General features: G+C 41.3%; 1 protein-coding gene across 1 annotated transcript in view; it reads right to left on the bottom strand.

Moving 5' to 3' along the window:
* Nox3 (NADPH oxidase 3) overlaps positions 1-22,166 on the bottom strand; it is a 58,078-nt gene that overhangs the window by 33,153 nt on the left and 2,759 nt on the right. Inside the window, exons 5-9 of the mRNA XM_036169281.1 lie at positions 14,274-14,419; positions 11,687-11,868; positions 9,339-9,468; positions 3,970-4,062; positions 1,644-1,897 (exon numbers count right to left, since the gene is read on the bottom strand). Coding sequence (XP_036025174.1) covers positions 1,644-1,897; positions 3,970-4,062; positions 9,339-9,468; positions 11,687-11,868; positions 14,274-14,419 — 805 coding nt within the window. The remainder of the gene's footprint in view (positions 1-1,643; positions 1,898-3,969; positions 4,063-9,338; positions 9,469-11,686; positions 11,869-14,273; positions 14,420-22,166) is intronic.

The following is a 22,166-nucleotide window of genomic DNA, read 5'->3' on the forward strand; positions in this document are numbered from 1 at the left end:
ACAACCAGCACATGTAATTTCATCTGTCAGTTACCAAAAACTAAGAAGTCTAGGAGGGTTATATCCATGAAGGACAAAGGGGTGGAGCAGATGTACCCAGAGAGGCCCCAGAGATCAAATCATGTTGTACCTCCCAGGGACACTCCATAGATAAGCAGCAGCATGCAGTGTTTTCTTTGGGTTGATGGAAAGCTAGTTGGGTGGTGAAGGGAAGAATGCTTGGCAGACTAAGTAACTGGATACACACAGAGCCGAAGCAAGGATAACAAAGAAGTTGAAGGTATAAAACTTAACAAAGGAGAGGAAGGGCAGGGACGAGGTAAGCAAGCAGACATGGTAATTGTGTTATATTGTTTGTGTGTGTGTGGGGGGGGAGTTACTTCCGTCTACATTTGTCCCTAATTTTAGGCATTTCACTTCATTTTTCATCTTAGAATCCATTTCATTGCTTATTCTTTATTTGACAGGAAGGCATGCATCCATTTCACCCACTTGACAAAACCAGTGTGGCATCCTTATATGGTTCCACCTTCCCTGGAGAGCAGGAAAGGTGGCAAAAGGCTCACTTCATTTCATGCCTTATACTCGTAATGGTGCTTACTTAGTCATCAATAAATATTTGCCATAAGTGAGCTAACGAATATACATTAGGCTGAGGGTATTACTGCTTTCTGCTATGTTATCTTTATGTGTCTGACACTGTTCTTGACCCTGGAGAAGCTGAAGGAGGGATGACATCTCACCTGCAGGAACTTCCATGTGAGCCTGCACCATGGTGTCTTACAAATAACATCAACATGTGGTGGCCACTGTCCCCTGATGGTACAAGTAGACTTTGTTTCTTAATGCTTCATTAAAATATTCAGTTTTAAAATGGTTTTTCTCATCTTTTCTGCAGTCTCATTTTTGTTTTTTGTTTGTTTGTTTTTTTTTTTTTTTGGCACTATCCATGGACTTCATGTACTATTGGGTGATTTTTATAGGAATGGGAATTGACCTTCTTGTTCACTTAAAGGAGCCAAGGCATGACCATGCATACAGGGTCTTGGGTCAAATGCCTGGGCTGCTCTGAATAGAGTAGCAGTGTGGGCAGAAACATGATTAATATGAGAAGAAGCCCTGACTCCAGTGTCTTATACTATGTATTTGAAAATAGGGTTGCAGAGATGAGTAGTCTCTATATATGTCTCCTATGCATTACCATGTGGTCATGTAGGAACAGTATAGGTCAAGTCCAACGATGACCAGAATAGAGCACCCTTCTTCAAGAGACCAGCCTTTGCAAATACAGTCTGAAACCCCAGTCTGTGGTGGGAGAGAGCTCATGACTCATGGCAGGCTGTACATAATTAGACAAGAGCTGCTTTTAGATCTGGAAAGGAAACTGTTCTTCCTGGATCATCGCCTACTTTTGTTGAACATTTATTTATTTTTACAGAAATGTACTTGCTTCTCTTAAATTATACATTTTATGAAGACTTTCCTTTTTTTTTTTTTTTTTAAAGAAAAAAAACAAAACCAAACCCAAGCTGGAAGCCTGGTATAAAGCAATCTCTGAAACTGTCAATTTATGGATGCATTTAGATATCTTCCTGTTTGAAGTATTGTGACTTGAATGGAACAGTGACTTGGGGGTGTCTCACCTTGGCATATTACAGTGCTCCCTGGGGGCCTGTCCCTCTGCCCCAAAGGCTTTCAATAATGCCTCTGTCCAGTCACCAGATGCACGGATATGCACACTGAAGAAGTCCTCCTGGGGAGCGGAGGTGAGCGTGAAGGGGTGCCATTCCAGAGGGGAGATGGATGGGCACTGGATGAAGATGTACTGTCCAGGTGCCATCTTGAAATCTCGCTTCTTCATGTGGAGTTCCAGGACTGCAGACGGGTGGCTCACCACCTACAACAGAGCAAGATAGCTGTGGGGATCCTCTCTCAGGTAAAACCACAAGAGCACAGTCTTCACTCCATCAAAGGCTTGCAAAATTGTTAACGGCCTTTTTTTTTTAGGTTTAATTTCCTTAGACCATTGATATTTGTCCCCGCTTTCATGCCTGGTCTTGCAACTTGAGCGGTAATAGAGTTCATTGTGTTCTTGACTTTTAATAACTTCAAGTGGGTGGGGGAGGCAACATGGCAGCACATGGCTCCAAGCCCCATGTGACTCCATACCCCATGTGACCTCACACCCCACATGACCAAACTTCCCTGAGCCCAAATAACCATTTCTAATTGAGTATAAGCTGGCATGAATGCAGAGCCCATAAAGTTACTCAAGCTTATTAAAATAATTGCCACACCATCTTTACTTTAAAAAACAAAACAAAACAACAACCACACACACACACACACAAAACAAAACAAAAACAAAAACAAAAATAAAAACAAAAAAACCCAGTAATTTGTTATGTTTGGCAATTAACTGCATGTTTTCTCAATTTCTTGAGAATTAACCCTGGAATTTTCTACATAGTGAAGGAAAAATTACCAGCTTTCCACTTTTCCCCAAAATGTTTTATTTGTTGCGTTTTTACTAAGTACTGTCTGGGTTCTAAGTTTTGGGTTGAGGGAAGCCCTGTAAAGCTTCTTCAAGGATTTTATGCTGATGGCTCATCTGAGAACAGAAGCAGTTGCCCTCCGTAGATATCCATTGTTTCCTGAAAACTCTCTGCATACCTCTATGTCTTTTATCATAAACACATACAAGCACACCATCCAGTATGTGAATGCTGGGATGACACTTTTTCATGTGAGGAGCTCCTTCCAGCATGTGATATCTTTAGTTCTTGGCTTCTGTTCTCCCTTCTGACCTTGCCTCAGATGGAGCTGCAAAATGGTCTTTCTAGTGACAGGTGTAGTTGTTCCAGTCTGGGTTGACATCCCGTGGTAATAAGCTGAACTCAGCAAGACAGAAACACACTAGAGCATTTCCTTGTTCATCTTCTTTCAAGAGACAGTGAAGGGTTGTAGTGTTCTGTTAAAAGTGTACTAGCTAACACTTGGGAGTGGAGAGATGTACTGGCTGGTTTTGTGTGTCAACTGGACACAAGCTAGAGTCATCAGAGAGGAAGGAGCCTCAATCGAGGAAATGCCTCCATGAGACCCATCTGTAAGGCATCTTCTCAATTAGTGATGAACGGGAGAGGGCCCAGCCCATGGTAGGTGGTGCTATCCATGGTCAGGTGGTCCTGGGTTCTATAAGAAAACAGGCTGAGGAAGCCATGGAGGACATGCTAGTAACAGCACTCCTCCATGGCCTCTGCATCAGCTTTTTGGTCATGGTGTTTCATCACAGCAATAATAACCCCAACTAGGACAAGAGAGTACTTTGTATTTCTGTCAATCTGGGGGGAATGCTTTTTCTGCCTGTCTGTTCCTATATTCCTCCAGCATGAAGCAAAAACTAAAGAGCCATAGGGATGAATAGCAAGACAGGAAAGTCCCACCATGGTGCACACCACTAAACAGCACTGTGTATATCCCCACCCTCTCCATCTTAAACTTCCAGCACCCTTCATATCCTGAACCTGTGGCTTCATCTCAAGCCTGTGCTCAGTACTCCTAGGTAAGACTGTGCATGCTTGAAGCTGTGCAAGTGATACTGGTATGCTCGCACAATTTCACCTTTAGATGGTATCTGAAGTTGCTATGGCCAGCATAAAGCATTCTTAGTAGTTTCCTTGTCTTTTCCTCACTAGAGAGAAACCATAGTAAAGAGAAATGTAGCTAACTCCAGTGCCATGCCATAAGCTTCGATCAGAATTCCGTGGGCCAGCATGGAGCCTTGATCCCTGTCTCCAGTAAAATTGGTTGCACTGAAAGATGCCCCGATACAAGCAATTATTAGAACAGAAGATGAGCCTCTAAATTACAGGCCATTCTGCAATAAAAATGGCAAATTAAAAACTTGGGCTAATAAAAAATTTTCATCTACACTCAGGCTTTTATTCGGACATAAAGCTATAAGCATACCTTGGTAATGACAACTTCTTGTTGAAATCTCCAGGACCTAATTATTCTTTCACATGCGTACAAGACCACAGGGCCCAAAGCCCATTTCCAGGCCTGGAGAAAGAGGGGGAGAGAGATGAAAATCCAAAAATTTCTAATTTGCACGGTATCAATTTATAGTATGATAACTATAAGGGACTAAGATACTTCCCTTAAGATTGGTGCAGCTATCAATAACCAAGATGTCTCTGTGTACTAAATACGATAACATTTAATTATTCCTTAAAGTCTACAATCTTATTTAGGAGATTAAATTCTCCTCTATGGGTTTTTATGCTTACTTGATCAATGATGCCTTTATGTAATTAGAAATAATTGAATTTTCAAAGAAATAAGAAAGGCAGATTGGTGTTTATGTTATGTATGATAGGGTTGTAAATGCTCCCAAACCCAGCCAAAGTCAAGGGCTTACAAAAGAGCATTTTTCAGCCAACATAAGGAGTTTCAAATAGTAGTGTTGGGAGCAAATAGTGCCTCACAACTAGGAGATCTGTCTGAATACAGACACCCACTCTCTCCCTGCCCCCATACACACAATGTTATTTGGAATGAAAAAAAAACTCAAGCTAGCTTCTTGAACACCTTGAGTCTCAGAGGATCAGAACAAAGACATCAACAATTGTTTGGAGAGCTATGATAATGAAAATTTTCATGCTTAAAATTACTATTACTAAGTTATTAATTATTATGTTATATTTTGAGTATAATCTCATTATAGATGACCCACTATTTGGCAGCCTATTCTTGTCTCAGGTGCTGTGTAAACATAAGGGGTGTTTCTCCAGTAGATGGGAAGGAATGGGAACTTGTAATTTTTGTAGTTCAATATTAAACAATCTTTACATTATATATGCATCAGGTATTGATATATGATATAGCCTCTTCATTTCATAGAAGAAACGGAGGCTCAGTCTGATCAAGCTATACCTTTGACATGATATGGTATCTGGTGAAGATATGGGTGTGGGTGGACCCAGCACACAGATTCTGTTTTTACAGAATCTCAGCTGCCTCCCTTGAGTACTAACTATACTGCAGGAATGGAGTCCCACTACTTCCTGACTAACACCAGAATAGATCCCGAAGCTTGCTTTATTAAACAACAGCGATTCCTGAGCTTATTGAATTTTAGATGTCAAGGGTTTTTTTTTTTTTTTTTCCTGAAATCTTGCCTTAATCTTATAGAAAAAACAAAACATAAACGAACTCTGATTTTCTGGGAATGGGTTTGAATTGCTGATGGAAGCTTGGCTGGATATCAGAGAGCCTCATTGGACCTCAAGGCTTGGAAAATGTTCTTGAATTTCCTTCTTGCCATTCTGAATCTACCATGATCTAAGTTCTTCAATAAGATCTTAGGAGCAGGGAAGGCACATGCTTCTTTTGAGTTGGTGTGTTCTTTAAACGCTTTCTACTCATTATGTCCTTATTGGCTCCATCTCCAAGACCATAGCTTTTTGATACAATTTTTATTTCTTTTAAATTATCTTTCTTATTTTTAACCCCTCCCTCCCTCTCTCTCTCCCTCCCTTCCTTTTTTTTTTTTTTGGTTAGTCCTGGCTTTGTTTGCATGGTACTTGTCCTCGCCTATCAGCCTGTCTGCTTCTTTCCTGGGGGCCTCTTGCTTGCTTGATCAACACGAGGACATATTCAGGCAACACAAAGCAATTTGACCCACTTTTTCTGCCTCAGTGGAATTCAGCAGGGAGGATAAACCCTTTTGTCCACTCGTGCTATGGTGAGACAGGACCAGAGGAGGAAAACAGAGGAAGTGGTCGAAGGATGGAGCCGGACCAAGTCAGTGAAGCCGTAGCTTCCTCATGCTTGAGCAGGCCAGAGAGTATTTTAAGCTGTGGTTTGGGTATTAAGAGATATGACAGCAACAATTCTTTCTACATGAGAGAAAGATTTGCAAAGACATTCATGTAGTCTGTGTGTGTTTTCACAAATAATCTTCCATAGCCATTTGAAAACACACGTTTTAGACATCACAACGTTCATTTTGGTGGTGTCAAATCAGCCGTGGCCTCTGATTTTTTTCCACATCGATGAAATGGAATGAGTTATTTTTCTTTCCATGGTTAGTCAGGAAGGAGAATGTAAGCCATTAATCCTTTGCTCTAGCTCTATTCTACTATATAAATTGCTCCAGGAGAAGATAGGGAAGCTTATTATATGGTGATACTCCCAGAGTCCCTTAGAAGTTCAGGAGTGAGGTGAGGTACAACCAGTGATATTAGGAAAGTGGTCCAGCTGTGGGAATCAGCATAGATGGAGAGATCATGCTCCTGCCTGTATTTTCAGATACTTCATGAAGTGTATGTGTGTGTGTGTGTGTGTGTGTGGTGTGTGTGTGTGTGTGTGTGTGTGTGTGTGTGTGTGTGTGTGTGTGTGTGTGCCTGCTGGCATGCCTGCCTGCCTGCCAAGGTCAACTTCGGGTATTGTTCCTCAGGAGCCTTCCACATTGTTTTTTGGAATAGGATCCCTCACTGAGACCAGGTTCACTGATTAGGCTGAGGTGATTGATTGGTCAGTGAGCCCCAGGGAGCTGCCTATCTCCACCTGCCTGTGTTCAGATTACAAGCACACTTTGCTATGCCAGGCTTTTGTGTAGGTGCTGGGGACTGAACTTAAGTCCTCACATCTGCATGCAAAGCTCTTTACTGGCTGAGCCATCTCCCCAGCTCACATCTTGGGCTTTTGTATATTTGAATTTTGCAGGAAAATGATTGGAGAATATTCTTATTTAAGTTGCTGCCAAGCTCTTGAATGTTTTGGGTTTATTCACAGAGATAAAAATGATGCTGGGAACATGGAAAGGAAGTCTTGGAAGAAGGTCAGAGATTTGGAAGGGATGTCATAGGATGTGGGAAAAAACTGCCACAGGCTGCCACAAAGTCAGGAGTTTTTTTGTTTTTTTGTTTTGTTTTGTTTTGTTTTTTTTTTGTTTGTTTGTTGTTTTTTTCCCTTCATGTGGCTTTGCTTGGAATGAATGGCCTTTGTACCAGAGGCAATGCTTTGGAACACCTTCAACCTCACTGTCTCCATCTCTTAAAGGGTCTGAAATGTTTAATGTGTCAGCTTCTTTAGTACTGAAAACATATATGAATTCTTAGCTTTCCTGTTTCCTACTCCCAAACTGTTCAGAAAATCACAATACAGTGAGTGCATTATAACAGAAGTGAAAACACATTGATTTAACAGCACCAACAGTGAAACTTGATACCTCCATTTTTATTCCTACCAGAATATAAGGGCAGGCTGGCTTTGATTTTATTTTATGTGTGTGGTTATGGATAAACTATTTTTATAGACAATAACCTCTCCTTGGGTAAGACTCTTATGCCCAAGTCCTGTGTTTTTCTACTGATGTGCAAGCAGGGTGACATACCACTTGATGGATGTTTACTGATTGACTCTACCTGGGCCCAAACTTTCCCTCTTACCATTAACATTATGCCTAGAAAGTGAAAAAAGCAGAGCTGTATGATTACAATCTGCAGGAAAAATGAACCAATCCCTTGGTTAAGGAGGACCAAGCTAGACTGAATGCATGAGCAATACTCAAATCTGCAGGCATGTATGCCTGTGAGCCAAGGGAGAAAAGAGGGCAGGGGATTCCTTTGGACAGTTTATACAAGGTGATGGACAAAAAATTCTCTGATTCAACATTGCATCACTGATGAATATTCTACAGACAAAATTTTCATAAAAATGCCAGGAAAGAGAGGCAAAGAGGACTAAATTGAGTCTTGTTAAGCGGTATTAGGCCCGGCGCAGTGAAGCACAGGACCCCTCAGTGTCCTTGGAATGCCTTTCTGGTTCAGCATCTATAAGACATCAGAGGGAATATTGTACAGCCCAGCCAAGCGGTAATTGCACAGCCCACACACGCTTTGGATCAGGATCCATTAAAAATAATGGGAAAGACTGACGCTGTGAGTTTGGGTGTGCAAAGAGGTATAATGGGGGAGTCAGCAAGCGATGGGGAAGTTCCCCCTCTTAATCATAATTAATGCCAACATACACTGCTGGAAGCGGGCCCTGGTCTGTATTCATGAGGTGTGGGAGAATATTGATTTTTTTTTTTAATGGAGATGCTGTGGCAGAAAATTTTAGAGAGGTATTCATGTTCTTCATTAATATGCAGGCCAGACAGTGACTACCAAGAGTTGAGTTTAAGACAGAGACAATCTATACCAGCCATTAAAAGAACCACAGTCTAATAGGCACGTCTCTCAGTTTTAAACACTTCTCCCAGCAGTTTCACCCTTAAAATATGACAGTGAATTTACTGTATTTGAGAACTTAAAAAAAATGATTATTGATATTCTTCGGATGGTAATGTTTAATTTCCCAAATCCTCACAATTTATATGCTATTATATTCTATTATCCTATTTTAAATGACACACATTTTGGGCGCTTGCTGCCTCCTCATTTCCATTTTCCATTTTTTGTTTGTTTTGAAACAAGGTCTCTTATCTTCCGAGATGGTTAAGCTTTGGGGAGACCTCCTCTGTAGCTGATGATTCTCCTGCTCCCACACTTGGAGTGCTATGGTTACAGACATGTGTTTCCCTGACTGCTGGGGTGCTGGGGTTTAAACTCCGGGCTTGGTGTGCACTAGGCAAGCACTCTACCAGCTACAGCCTCCACTTCCTTCTCCTCCTTTTAATGTAGGTACTCCATGTACTTCCTGCCATGTGTCAATCATCCAGGAAAACCAAAGGTTTGCACTTTCCTAATATATTGGAGACCCAACAGGAGTATTGTTCCTGTTCACTGATGTTACTGACTGCAATGCCTGCTGCATACCCAGGAAACATCACTTTCAAAATCACTAAATTAATATTCAAATTAATTAAATCTATTTTTGGCTAACATTGAGTTTCATTAGAACAAAAGTAATTGGACACCCCTAATTCTTTGGATTGCAAAAAGTTGTAGAAAGAAAGAAAGTAAGCTTATGAAGAGGCTTGGTTCTCTCAGTTACTCAGGAGTCAGGCAGAGGGCTCCTGAGGGGGCAGAGGGTAGTGATCCACTAGGCTAGCTCCCTCAGAGCCATAACTCTGCTGTTATGAAGTCCTGCAATATCAGACATCCATATTTAAGCCTGAGTAGAACACATTTCAAAGCCGAATAAAGTGCTTTTGGCAGTAAATCTCTTTTAAAATTATCCATAACTCGATTTCTCCATTAGCCCACTTAATAAAAAGTTGGCTTCATCTAGTGGTGACATGGGCGGTTCTTTTTTCATGTCTATAAAAGCTCTCGTTATTTTAACTGTGGGGACAGTTATTTTTAAAAAGCTCCTGGGTTCACGCTTACCGAAGGTTCTTTGCCAGAAAATTGAGGTACTGGGCACAAAGCAGCTGCCTCCCATTCGGCATAGCGCTCTCTGCAGAAGGTGACATTGTGGAGCCGGAGACTCTCTGGAGTTTGGCCTCGAACAATCCGACTTAGAAGAACACACACATACACCACACCAAAACAAATAGCACAAAAATGTCAAGCTGATTTTGTGCGATGCCATTACACAGATTTATACTCTGCAGTGGGTTCCAGAAACACACTCCCATCTCTTGAAATTTGGGCTGCCACTCACTTCCCTTGGCATCTTTAAAAATAGGCATTTAAAAAGCTTTGGATAACTTTGAAGATCCCAGAAAAGAAGTGCCCCTCTGTGGTCTCCTGTGTCACATTGAAAGTGTCTATATTAGAGAATTCATAATGAAGGAAATTGTTTGAACACATCCTTTTGTAGACTGTTGAATTTAATTAGGTTTCATCTTGCTCTGATTGCTGATTTGGGCTAATTGGCTAACTTTGTACGATTGGTTCCTTTTGCAGATTGATTTAACTTCTACCCTTCTTAGCTTGTTTCTGAGTGCTTAGAAGTTTCAAGTGAATAAGTCAAAAGAAGTGCCCAGAATAATGGTATTTTTCTCCCCAGTGACCACTAGTGGGCTTAGTATTTGACAAGGTCAAAATAGGTCACTTTGAAAGGTGTCTTTGAGGCTGTATTGATACATTTAAAAGTAGAAAGAGAATCCTGAATGAATGGAGCACTGGATAAAGAGTCCTGTAATCCTACTGTATTGCATTTGTTACAGATGCATGACTAACTGACCTTTGCAAATTGCTTTGGCATCAACTCGCAGGATGACATTACATCACTGAGGTAATAGAATCTGGGAGCTGCTCAATTCCTAGGTGCTTTTTGAAGATGGATTGGTTTATTTTGAAAAACTAGGTTCTCATAGACAGAGAAACATCAGCATCCCAGAGACACATGTCTTGGCTGTGGAGTAGTAGTCTCCTTTGGTATTACAGGACATGGTGTGTGTGTGTGTGTGTGTGTGTGTGTGTGTGTGTGTGTGTGTGTGTGTGTATGTGTGTGTGTAGGTGGGAGGTAGGGAAGTAACAATAACGCTCTTGGGAATAGTGTGATGTCATGGAAATGACACATTAGCCTCTGACTCTGTTCCTTGTAAGTTACTCAAACTTGATAACATTTCTTTGAGTTAGGTGAGCAAGACTATTTGTGAATCCATAGGGCATAAATGATGGTCACCAAAGGTGGGTAAATGATAAATGGGAGGCATATTGTAGACACCATGCATTTCGGTACCTACATCCTTAGACGTTAGGCAACCATCCTCATGCTTTCTACAGGAGGTTCTAGATCATTCTGTATGCATGTTATTTAAGAAAATAAAAAGTTTAAAATTTCTCTGTTTATACCATTGCGTAATAGGTAGATTAGTGAGCTTTAATGCCTTCCAGCAATCCTACATCTACTTGGCATTTTGTATAGTCCAATTGGTAAGAGAGAGGAGGGATTATATGAGCAAGAGATATCAAGACCATGATTGGAAAAAGCACAGGGACAAATAGCCAAACTAGTGGAAACACATGAACTGTGGACCAATAGCTGTGGAGCTCCCATGGAACTGGATCAGGTCCTCTGGATAAGTGAGACAGTTGATGAGCTTGAACTATTTGGGAGGCCCCCAGGCATTGGGACTGGGACCTGTCTTTGGTGCATGAGATGGCTTTTTGGAACCTAGGGCCTATGCTGAGACACTTTGCTCAGGCTTGGTGAAGGGAGGAGGAGACTGTACTTGCCTCAACTGAATTTACCAGGCTGGGCTGACTACCTAGGGGAGACCTTGCCTTGGAAGAGGTGGGAATTGGGGGGGGGGGGGATAGGGAGTGGGAGGAGGGAAGACAGGGGAATCCGTGGCTGATATATAAAATTAAATTAATTATAAAATAAAAATATTTTTAAAAAATATCTCAAAGTGTTTAGCATCCTTAGCAATTAGAGCAATGCAAATTAAAAGTACTCTGAGATTTCATCTTGAGCCTGTCAAAATGGCTAAGATTGAGAAAACATCTGACAAGAAATGCTGGTGAGGATATGCAGGGGCAAGGGGACCTTCATTCACTGTTGGTGTGCTAGGAAACTGGTGCAGCAATTATGGAACTCAGTGTGGAGCATTCTCAAAGAACTGAAAGTAGATCAGCCATACCACCCAGCTATACCACTCAAAGGACTTGACAAACACTTGTTCAACCATGTTCAATGATGCTCTGTTCACAATTTCACAATAGTCAGGCAATGTGTATACATGGAGACACAGATCTGCGCACCCTGAGTATAACGGACTTACCCTCCTCCATGGATGGCCAGACTGATGAAGAAGAAGATGAAAATGTGGTGTGTATACCAGAAGAGCTCATAAGAAGTCTGTCTGATGAACTCAGTTGAAGAGGTCATAATCAAGATCAAAGCCAGAGAGATCACCAGGCCAGTAATCCCTGAGATAGTCATTAGTAGCTCAGTGGTTGTGCTCTAGGAGATACAAGTACCACCAAATTAATATTTTGGATTTTTGCACTTGGATCAGGATCAGTACTAGGGGACCCAAGCAAAGAGCAATTTAGAGCGTTTTGCTCCAGTGCACAGGACCTCAACAAGGTCCAGGTACACTTCAAGAAACCAGCTCTGCAAATTTTTCTTTCTTCCCCTGTCTTACCCTGGGTATTTACTTTACTCAAATTTTATAAAATACCATGCCATTAAGTACATATTTTTCCATTTGCATGAATTAATTTTATTGTCAAAGCTACTATTTTGTACTAGAAGACATTTGAAGAACAGTGCTGCAGAATAAGCTCAAATTTCAGGTTTTAAATTTTTTAAGATTAAAAACGTGGTTCGCCATGCTTAATTGCATCTTAACATTAATAAACACTTTTGGGGGGAGAGTTTCCTTAGGGGCACTCCTAATAAAGTAGTCGCATGCTCTGTTCCCCTGGTGGTTATGCCTTGCTCTAGCTTTTTAATTGGAAGGACCATGACTTGCATTTCCTTCACATTATCTCAGGGGGCCTTGGAATAAGGCTTGGTAAATCCTCTGTGATCAATAAGAGTACAGCTATTCTTATCTGGTGGGTACTCCCCAAAGGGCAGGATTCTGACCCATGAGTATGAGGGGCAGTTAAATAGCCTTTAAGAATATTAATTGCAAAGCATTTTGTTTTTATTGTGAGTTCCCATATTCTTGCTTTGCCATTAGTATTCATACCCCGTGTTCCCATCACTGAGCCAACTACCAGCTCAATAAACTCACACTATATCTTTTGTCAGTAAAACCTCATTAATTTAGGCTGCTTTGAGATTTGGAAGTAATTTGGACAGGGACCTCTCCATTGTTTACTTTCTTCTTTTCACAGAATAGAAAAGTGGAATAAAGCTGAAAGAGGGTATATGGAAAACATTTTAAAGATTTTTTTTTATAAGTACACTCAGAACTTTAGAAGTCAATTTACAGCATTTGATGTGCTAATTTAAAAATCTTTTTTTTTTAAACTGTTAAAGCGATTTCTCCTTGTTTCCATGTGATACATTTATGGACTGGTCTGAGTTGCTATGAATAGTTTAAGGCAATCCCAGTGCATTGCCTATGAATTGCTTCAATGTATGTTTTGAGCTATTGATAATCATCTCTTCAAATACCCAAATTAGAGGGGCTTCAGAGCTTAATTAGTACTTACATAGTATATTGCTTCTAAAATTTTGAAACAACTGTGTTTGAAGTAGCTTAATTAGCTTGTTAAATTGCTTTAAAGGTTATTTATAATAAATACTATTTATTGCATAGTCTCTTCAAGATGTTGAGATTTGTTCTTGAGTCTCTGGTGAGCAGTAAATTTTGTAAAGCCTTAGTAGGGGAAAATGTAGACCCAAACAGGTGGCCAGATAAATTCTGAGATTCAACAAAATGGCATTAAAGGCATTTTTGCATGCTTAGGGCATCTGTAGTTTTGATTTGTAGCTATGAAATTTGTGCTTCTAATTGCTGTCAGTTAAGAAAAGGGAATTCAGTTTATTAATGGCCTGATGTTGTAAGCCTTCACGAGAGAATCAAGAATTTGATTTGGAAGAATCTCCTCCTAACTAGAATCTGAATTTTCCATCTCAAAGGAACATGAGCAAATTCACCGCTTATAGATAGGGCCCAGGTAATAACAGTCAGGCAGACCCCTATGGACTTAAGACTTAGAAAACAGATTATTTTTTTCTAGACAAAAAAAAATTGGTCTTTGTTCCAATATGGCAGTCCATAGAAAAATGTTTGGATAAACCAGTAAGAGAAGATGTAAGGGTGAGCTGAGGGAGAGAAAGTCTTTGCCTCTACTACTCTATGCCTTTAGATATTAGCACTAATGGAGTCACTGGCCATGTGGTTGTCATTCTGAAATGACCTTCTTTGATCAGTATTTGGTTTGGCAAACCAGCTGTTCACACATGTGCCAGAATAGGAGGTGCAGAGAACAGACCCAGAAAATGATTTTCAGGTTGAAAATGAAGCATCCAATTTATCATTTCTGGATTTAGATGCTACATGCTTTATGAATCTAATATCAGTGAAGGAAATATGATCAGGAGCCACTTTTAAAATTCATAGTATTAGGGCTTTAAGAGGTTTTGCATTTCTAAAATACCATGTATATACCTTTACTATAAATTAATTAAGCAGAGTATGTTTTCTCCTTGCTCATATCCTTCCAGCCACATTAATGGTTGGAAAACTAGCTTTTCAAAAAGAAAGGTGATATGGATATTAGCATTTGGCAGGAACCTCTTTTATCTAGCTCTTTTATGTAAAGCTTTTGAAATCTATTGCTCTTGGTTCAGGGACTGGAAGAGAGGGATTCTGCAGAAGCGAGGCTGGTTAGCATGCATGAACTCACTGTTGATAAGGTGCGGACTGGATTGAGGTAGCTCTCATTTGGTGCATTGCCAAGTTTGGAAAGTGCAGCCAGCAATCCCTCAGCATCCTTGGCCTGACCCAGGTGGTAACGCTCCATGTTGAACAAATGTGCCACAATGTGGATCACTGAGGAGGATGAAGAAACATCAGACATAGGCTGTACCAAACTCATCCCTTTGAATTCTTTCAAAACATCATGCTGCTTCCTTAAGTTTCTCAGTTATGGTTTTGGCAAGTGCCAAGGATAAATGACTTATTTGTGCATTTTTCCTAGTGTCTTGAATGGAGTGGGACATATGGTGTATGGTTTGCCACATGCATTTTAATTATATTAAGAAATAAAGTAACCTCAATTTGCCATGATTTAATTTCAAATATATAATCATTTTAGAAGTGGTGTAAGTCATGATATCAGGACACGGTTATTGTGCTGGTTAGTTTTATGTCAACTTGACACAAACTAGAGTCACCTAAGAGGAGGAATCTCAATTGAGAAACTGCCTCCATTGGAAGCTGTGAGCCAGTCTACAGGGCATTGTCTTAATTGGTGATTGATGTGATAGGGCCTACTCCATTGTTGAGTGGAGCCATCCCTAGGCTGGTGGTCCTGGGTTCTATAAGAAAACAGGCTAAGCAAGCCATGGGGAGCAAGGTAGTAAGCAGCACCCCTCCATGGCCTCTGCATCAGCTCCTGTGTATAGGAGCTAGGCACAGCAGTGCAGGTTTATAACCTCAATGCTGGGTGGGGCAGAGGTGGGGGAAAGAGGTAGATACTTGGAATTGCTGGCCAGGCAGTCAAGCCAAGAAATATGGTGAGCTCCAGGCTTACGGAGAGACTCTGTCTCAAAAAAAAAAAAAAAAAAAAAAAGTAGAAAACAACTGAGGAAGATACCCAGTGCCAACTCTAGGCCTCCATAGACACAAGTGTGCAGGTGTGAATGCACACACACGAGACTTCTCAGAACACTGCTGCTGTCCTGGTGCCTGTGGTCCTAGCTGCACACTTATTTAGACATGCCATCTTCTATTTAGCAGAATTTTCTTTTTTTTTTACCTGAGCTCCTTCTATCAAAATTAGTTCCTTTTCTGAATAGTAAAGCTCTGCTCATGCTTTAAGACTCCATTCAAAAGTTGTTTTGTATACACACTCTTTAGTCACACACACACACACACACACACACACACACACACACACACACACGATAATTTGATTACAGCTTCTCAGATTTATTTGTGCTTGCATGTCTCCAAAGGACTTTGACTCGTCGACACTTGTCCCTCCTTGAAACCTGAGCTGAACACACCTGCTTAGCGTTGGTAAATAAATAGGGTGGTAAATAAAAAATTCATAATGATTTGCTAAATGACATTGAGATTACAGAAAGACAGAGGGATTAAAAAGACGGCTAAGAAATCAATTGATTGTGCTCTGATTGGAGGTGTCTATTAATTGTTGTATATTTCTGGTGTGATTTTTTTTTTCAGCTTTAAGTTGAAAGTTAAGTCGGGCATACTTCTGAAGCTCCCCAAACAAAGTAAAGCTTGTGAGAGTATCTCTATAGCTGTCATCTTTATTGCCTTCTTATGAGTTCAGTGAGGTTTTCATCCAATAAATAGTGTATTTTCTCCTTAGGAACTGTCATGGTTTGTATGTAGCTTGTCCCTGCTAAGGTTCACATAGTAACACGGATTTGGCAATGTTGAGGAGTGATGAGACCTTGAAGAGGTGGTCCTGAAGGGAGGTCATTACTAGCCCTTCCTATGCTCCAGCTTCAGGTGTCACACTGATCTTTCCCTCTCTGTATGGTCCAGACACAATGCTATCTGCCCTGATGCAGCACAGCTTGGGGCCTCTTGAAAGAACTTGGGCCATTGTTTAGTATTCTCACTTCATAAGCAAATCTATTTTCTTTATAAAATGCCCAGCATCAGGCATTTCCACAGAGGAATGAAAACGGACAATACTCAAACTCCATCACTGTATGTGGCCGTTCTTGCTCAGCCCAGGAATCCGAGGAGAGAAAGGCTCACTTGCCATCAACCTTCTCGTGTAGGTAAAATGGGAACTGCTTGCTAAATTCAACACAGACATCATATCCTAAATTTCTGATAATTGACCTAATTTTTAAAATCTTTTTTATTTTAATAAAAATAAAAAAAATATTTTTTAAAATGAGTTGTATTTCTCATAACTAACCTATACAGAATGCTTACTGTATACTGGATGCTGTCAACAATGTAGGTGTATCTACCTGATTTGGTTTGCAGGCACTAAGCCCCATTTTACAGACCAGTATTCAAGAGGACAATGGTGAAGGATGGATGAAAACCTGCTTATGTGACCTCAAGGCCAATCTTTGGACATATGGGCTATATACTTTATTTTGACTGACTTTGATGTTTATTCTGAATAGTTCTTCCTGTGAACTTAGATCAAACTCAGATTGTCTTACTTGGGTCTTTTGGTGTGGCACCACCCTGTCTCTAAGGCTAAGGCTCTACCCTGGTGTTTGAGGTCATCACCACAGTTATCCTAAGAGTTTGTTTCCATTTTACCCCTTTCCCCACTCACTTCTTTGCCCTTTGCCCTTTTTCATTCTCTGTCCATGGAGACAGGTACTGAGAGCATGCCCATTTCACAGGATTAGAAACTGATTTTCCTATTATATTGTGGGACTGGTTTACCAATGTGCCATTGATGGCCAACTGTCAGGAAGAAACCATTTTTCTAGGACTGCTTTCCCTTGTAATAAGCTGTTGATCACAATCTGTTTCCTATTAGGTTGATTTCCACATGAGAATCTAACAGTGTCCCTAAAGTATGTGGAATAGATGAATCAGGACGTGGAGCAGCTGAATCACTTCGATAACCATGTGTCTTCTGTTTGAGCTGCAGGCGCTAATGAAGTGGAGAAGGAAACCCAAGAGACCCCTTAAGAGGTGACCTCTAAGGGACTATGCTAGAACCAGGTTACTCATATTTTTCATGTACTTTGAAGTTTATATGTTAAATTTCTTTTGCTTCTGCCTTCTCCACCTGGGTTTGGTTTGACAAAGTGGAGTAAATGTGTAATATCTTAGTTCGATCGCAGGGATGTCATGGGTAGAAACCACCTGAGCCTGTTTGACTGTGTCAACACTTTATTCTCCTCTTGGATTGCAGTGATGCTGAGGACTAGATTGGCAGCTCTGAGCTGTTGAACTCAGGACTGCTGGGGCCTGAAGGAAACCGGAAAGGCATTGCTTTGGATCATTTCAGACACTGTATTTTCTCTCTTTCTTAAAACAGTACAGAGCCAGGCGGCGGTGGTGGCACACGCCTTTAATCCCAGGAGGCAGAGGCAGGAGGATCTTTGTGAGTTTGAGGCTAGCCTGGTCTACAGAGCGAGATCCTGGAAAGGCTCCAAAGCTGCACAGAGAAACCCTGTCTTGAAAAACCAAAAAAACAAAAAACAAAACAAACAAACAAAACCCACAAAAAACAAAAACAACAACAAAAGCAAAAAAAGGTACATCTTATTCTTTTTAATATAAACAATCAAACCGTTGTGGTATGACCGTAGCTATTTCTGAAATGGGTTTAAGATACTGGTGTGGTTGGTTTCTATCCTTCACAGTCACTGAGATACTTTCATCATATTAGATGGGGTGTTAGTGTCTAGCAGAAAGAACACCAAAGTGGATGCTTTTCAATTACCTAATTTATTTCTGCCTCTATTTTCTCATCTGTCAAATGGGTAGATTGGGCAAAAAAAAAATACCCATACCCCCACATGGCATCTTAGCTCTCTTCCATCATGTGATGCCCGTGCATTTCTCTGAAGCTCACTGAAAACACTTTTCATTCAAAAAGTATCTACAGATGTGAAATTCATATGCTAATTTGTTTCCAAAACTCCATACTGAGTGGTTTCAATGGAAGATCTTCAGTTTTGCACTGAATCCAGTGCCACTGGCTGAAAATGAGCTTCTCATGTGCCCCTGTGGACTTTCCATGGTGTACACTGTTGTGTGCTGGCAAGAGCTCAAGGTACCTCTTCCCATAACCCACCTGAATGCACCAGGCTGTCAGCCAGTCTTCCTACAATTCTATTTTCTCACCCAAGTACTTCTCAAGAGACCAGCTATCATAGCAATGCTGTGCATGTGCATTTACTTGGTCTGTGAACTTCTGAGTTCAAATGAGGAAGATTTATTGAGGAGCAGACAAAAAAAAAATCATAAAGGCTACAATTAGAGCCGGTTGCCCTGAGAAAGTGCCTTTTGCATCTTTCTTTGCATTCTTAGCCTGCCCCGCCCCCCTCCTCCCCGCCCCCGGAGATCAAAGGAGATATAATTGAGGGGAATCTTGGAAAGGGGTCAGTTCTAGTACCCTTCTGCCTGCTTGTCAGATAGAACAGTGGGTCTGGACTTAGCCACTTCTTAATTAAAGCAGGCATAGAAACGGAGACCCAGGAGAGAATCTTCCCCATGCTTCTGAAGCCAGAATCTGACTGACATTCCAGTGCCGGGTATGGTAGGGAACCGATCCATTCTGGCACACTGTGAGCCATGTGTTTGTAAATCCCATTAAAGCCTATGAGGCAGAACTCCGGGTGGAGCCTTGTTGGCTCTCTGAGTACCTCCAGTGGAACTGGTGACTGGTCCCTAACAATTTGTTAGCGATCAGATCCGGAGGAGCTTGTGCCTTTGGGGCTGCCTCTACTTCGGGAGCTCCAAATTATTATTTTCTCAGTACCTTTATTCTGTAGCCTCTTTTCTCAACCTGCCCCTGTTCTGTTTATTGATGTTTGTGAGCTAATTTTAGCAACTCATCAAGAGTTGCACTCAGGGTAATTTTACACCCCTGGAACCTGGCAGACACAAGCTGCAGAATTTGCGGAAAGAGCTGTGTGGGTCACAATTTACAACCTCCGTTGGTGGAAGCCCAGGCTCCAAGTACTGCTTTTCAATTGGAGGGGTCTTCAAGGTCTGCCATGGACCAGGGAATCCAGAAAAACCCACATTAATAAGAACGTAAAGGTTGTGAAACTACGATTTTTATACCAGTGGGCTTACAGGTCCCTGAACACGATTTATTCGTGGTTGGAGGGGGCTCCTGCTTATCACAGGCAGGCAAGCAGGAAGGCAGGAAGAAACTGCTCTTGTCACTGCCTTTTCGGTGATGCCCTTGATTAGAGATAGCATTGTTTTGCCTCTTCCCTCCCCTCCCTAGCCTACATCCACCAGTCTCTAATTACATCCTTTAATGATCCGACCAATTAGAGCCTGCAGTTCAACTTCTAGGGGAACGGATGAGAAATTAGAGGTTGGCATGCGAACTTCTCCGCGATGCATTTCTTCCAAGGTTACACACCTCTATTAAGCCAGTTGGCTATTTGAAAAGCAGCATAATGGGCGAGGCTAATAAAATCAGTCCAGGGACACAGCGGCTGCTCCCCCATGAATACACAGAAGGACAAACGAAAGAGGCAAGGTATAGCTATGAAACCGGGACTTAGTGTCACCCCCACCCCCACTAAAAGCACAGTGGCTAGCCACATTTCTTAGTTAATGTGAAATGCAGTAATTGCTTTGTCAAGGATTGGATGAGGGGGGGAATTTCCTTTCCACCATCCTGCCTTTGTTGGGCTGGAAACCACAGCAGTGGGGCTGGTTGCCATGGAAGACCAGATGAGGGTACTTTGCTCCGAGATACAGCTCTGACCCTGCCAGGGTGAGCCCCAGGAGATATTCAGGAACAGAGCAGAGCAGCAAAGTTCAAGAGAAGTGGGTTGGAAAGAATACTAATGCCCTTTGGAGATTTTTGAGGGGAAGAGGGAGAAAGTACATCCTGGTTTTTCTCCTTGCCGCGCAGAATGTGAATTTATAATCTTGAATGATTAGTATGGTTTTGAGTCCATTCATCCCTCAAACTCTATATCATCCACCCAGAGCTCGGGCATTTGTGCCTTGTGCCTTTCCTATCAATTTCTCCAGCCTCTCTTGCATGTAGCTAGATATCACTCACCAGGGTTTGATCAAATTGGTTACAGTGTTATGTTAGTGACCAGGGCTGCTAAGATTCAAGAGATTCCCCATGCCTCCAAGGCTCTCAGAAACAGGATCATTACTCTTGTTTAGGGAGTGTGGCACGTAGGTAAAGTATGGGGCCTAAGACAAGTGGGTTCTCCTCGGTATGGTAGTGTCTTACTCCGGGAGGACCAGGAAGAAGAGGGAATTTCAGCAAAGGGGACATCTGAGCAAAGGCATCCAAGACTCTGGAGAATACCCAAGGGAAAAAGTCAACGAGGGTGTGGTGAGTTAGCTGTGGAGTCCATCTGCCATGCTCTGGGGCTTGGACTTGACCTTATTTGCAATTACAGCAAGTGAGCAAATGACGTTGTATTCTTCAGATTCCCAAGCAGATTTAGTCTACATATCTCACAGAAGTGAGAAACTATATGCTATCATGCTCTTTTAATTCCACAGAGTGCTGAGGAGACCTACTCTGAGCTCATACAGCTAGCAATAGTGGAACTAAAAAAGAAGCTGGTCACATGATCCTAGGAAAATACTGCTCACATTAAATTTCTCACCACCCTGTAATAGCACCGATCACAGGGGATTCAAAAGGTAATAGGTCTTATCAGGGTACCCTGCTCATAGGAGGCATTCAATGTATATTACCTATGCATTCATACTATTGACATATGAGCACATATAAAGAATATATACTTAGAGGTTTAAGAAGAAAGCCTTTCCAACTCATGTTTTCATGTAGCCTTTATGTTCCTTTCTAATGTATTTTGATGCCCCCCCCTTTTTTATGTCCTTACAACTTTCTTATAGAGTTCAAGTCTGCCTGTAAGCTATGTATAGTAAGAAGATCCTTCTTGACTCTTTACTGTGTTCAGTCTCTATTGTTAATGCAAAAATAAGGAATTTTGAAGATTTTAATGCAAGCCCAGAGATTCCTAGAATTCCTTCTCATTTCCTGGCCTATGCCTGGAAGCCACCCGTTGCTGGGAGCTCAGTGCCCTCAGGGGGAAACTAATGCTGATGTTTGATAGCTTCAAAGTGTGGAAGGCTTCCATTTCCAAGCTGATGTCTATTTACTGACATTGCCCCTCATTTGCAAGCACACGGGTGTATTCTGCAGTGTTCTAGGCCCTGAGACATGCAGCTAGACCAGCCTTGTCCAAACCTTAACCCTCCATCCACCAGCTGTTTCATCTAGGACTTGATATTATTTTTTTACACTAATTTCCTCACAAACCACAAAGACCTTCTGTAACGCACATCTTGAGTTGGTTTGATCTGGCGTTTAAGACAATCAATGGGGAGAATCTTCTCCACATGTCTCACTGCACACCCAAAGTTGTGTTAATTGGCACTCGGGCACCGTCTGTCATGTCTTGTTGCTTAATTAAATTCACATTTGTTTTGAGTGTTCCTTTTACTCTGCTATTTTTTATGCATGAGAGAATAAAAACAAATGAGGAAAACATTTTATAGTTAAATTAGTTTGAGAGGAAGAGTCCTGAATCATAACTCTTTATCGTTCTGGTGGCCTTTTATTTCAATGTCTTTGTTTCCCAGCAAAACCACAAGTCAGCTGATTGATACCTCTCTTTTCATTCTTTTCTTCCTGGTGAGTGTCTTACCTTGCATATAGATACTAATTCCTCCTTAAGTGACAAGTGTAACAGTAACAATAGCTGTTCATATGATGATACAATCTGTGGTTTTCATGACCCTTTTGTGTCTACCAACTCAACACTATTCAGAACCCAGTTCACATGACCATTCTTTTTTTTTTTTTTATCATTTTCCTGCCTTTGATGTCAGAGTTAAGAGTAAGGTATCTTCACCACACAAAGGAGAACACTAT

The sequence above is a fragment of the Onychomys torridus genome, chromosome 19, assembly GCF_903995425.1.
Source record: "Onychomys torridus chromosome 19, mOncTor1.1, whole genome shotgun sequence".
Taxonomy (NCBI): Eukaryota; Metazoa; Chordata; class Mammalia; order Rodentia; family Cricetidae; genus Onychomys; species Onychomys torridus.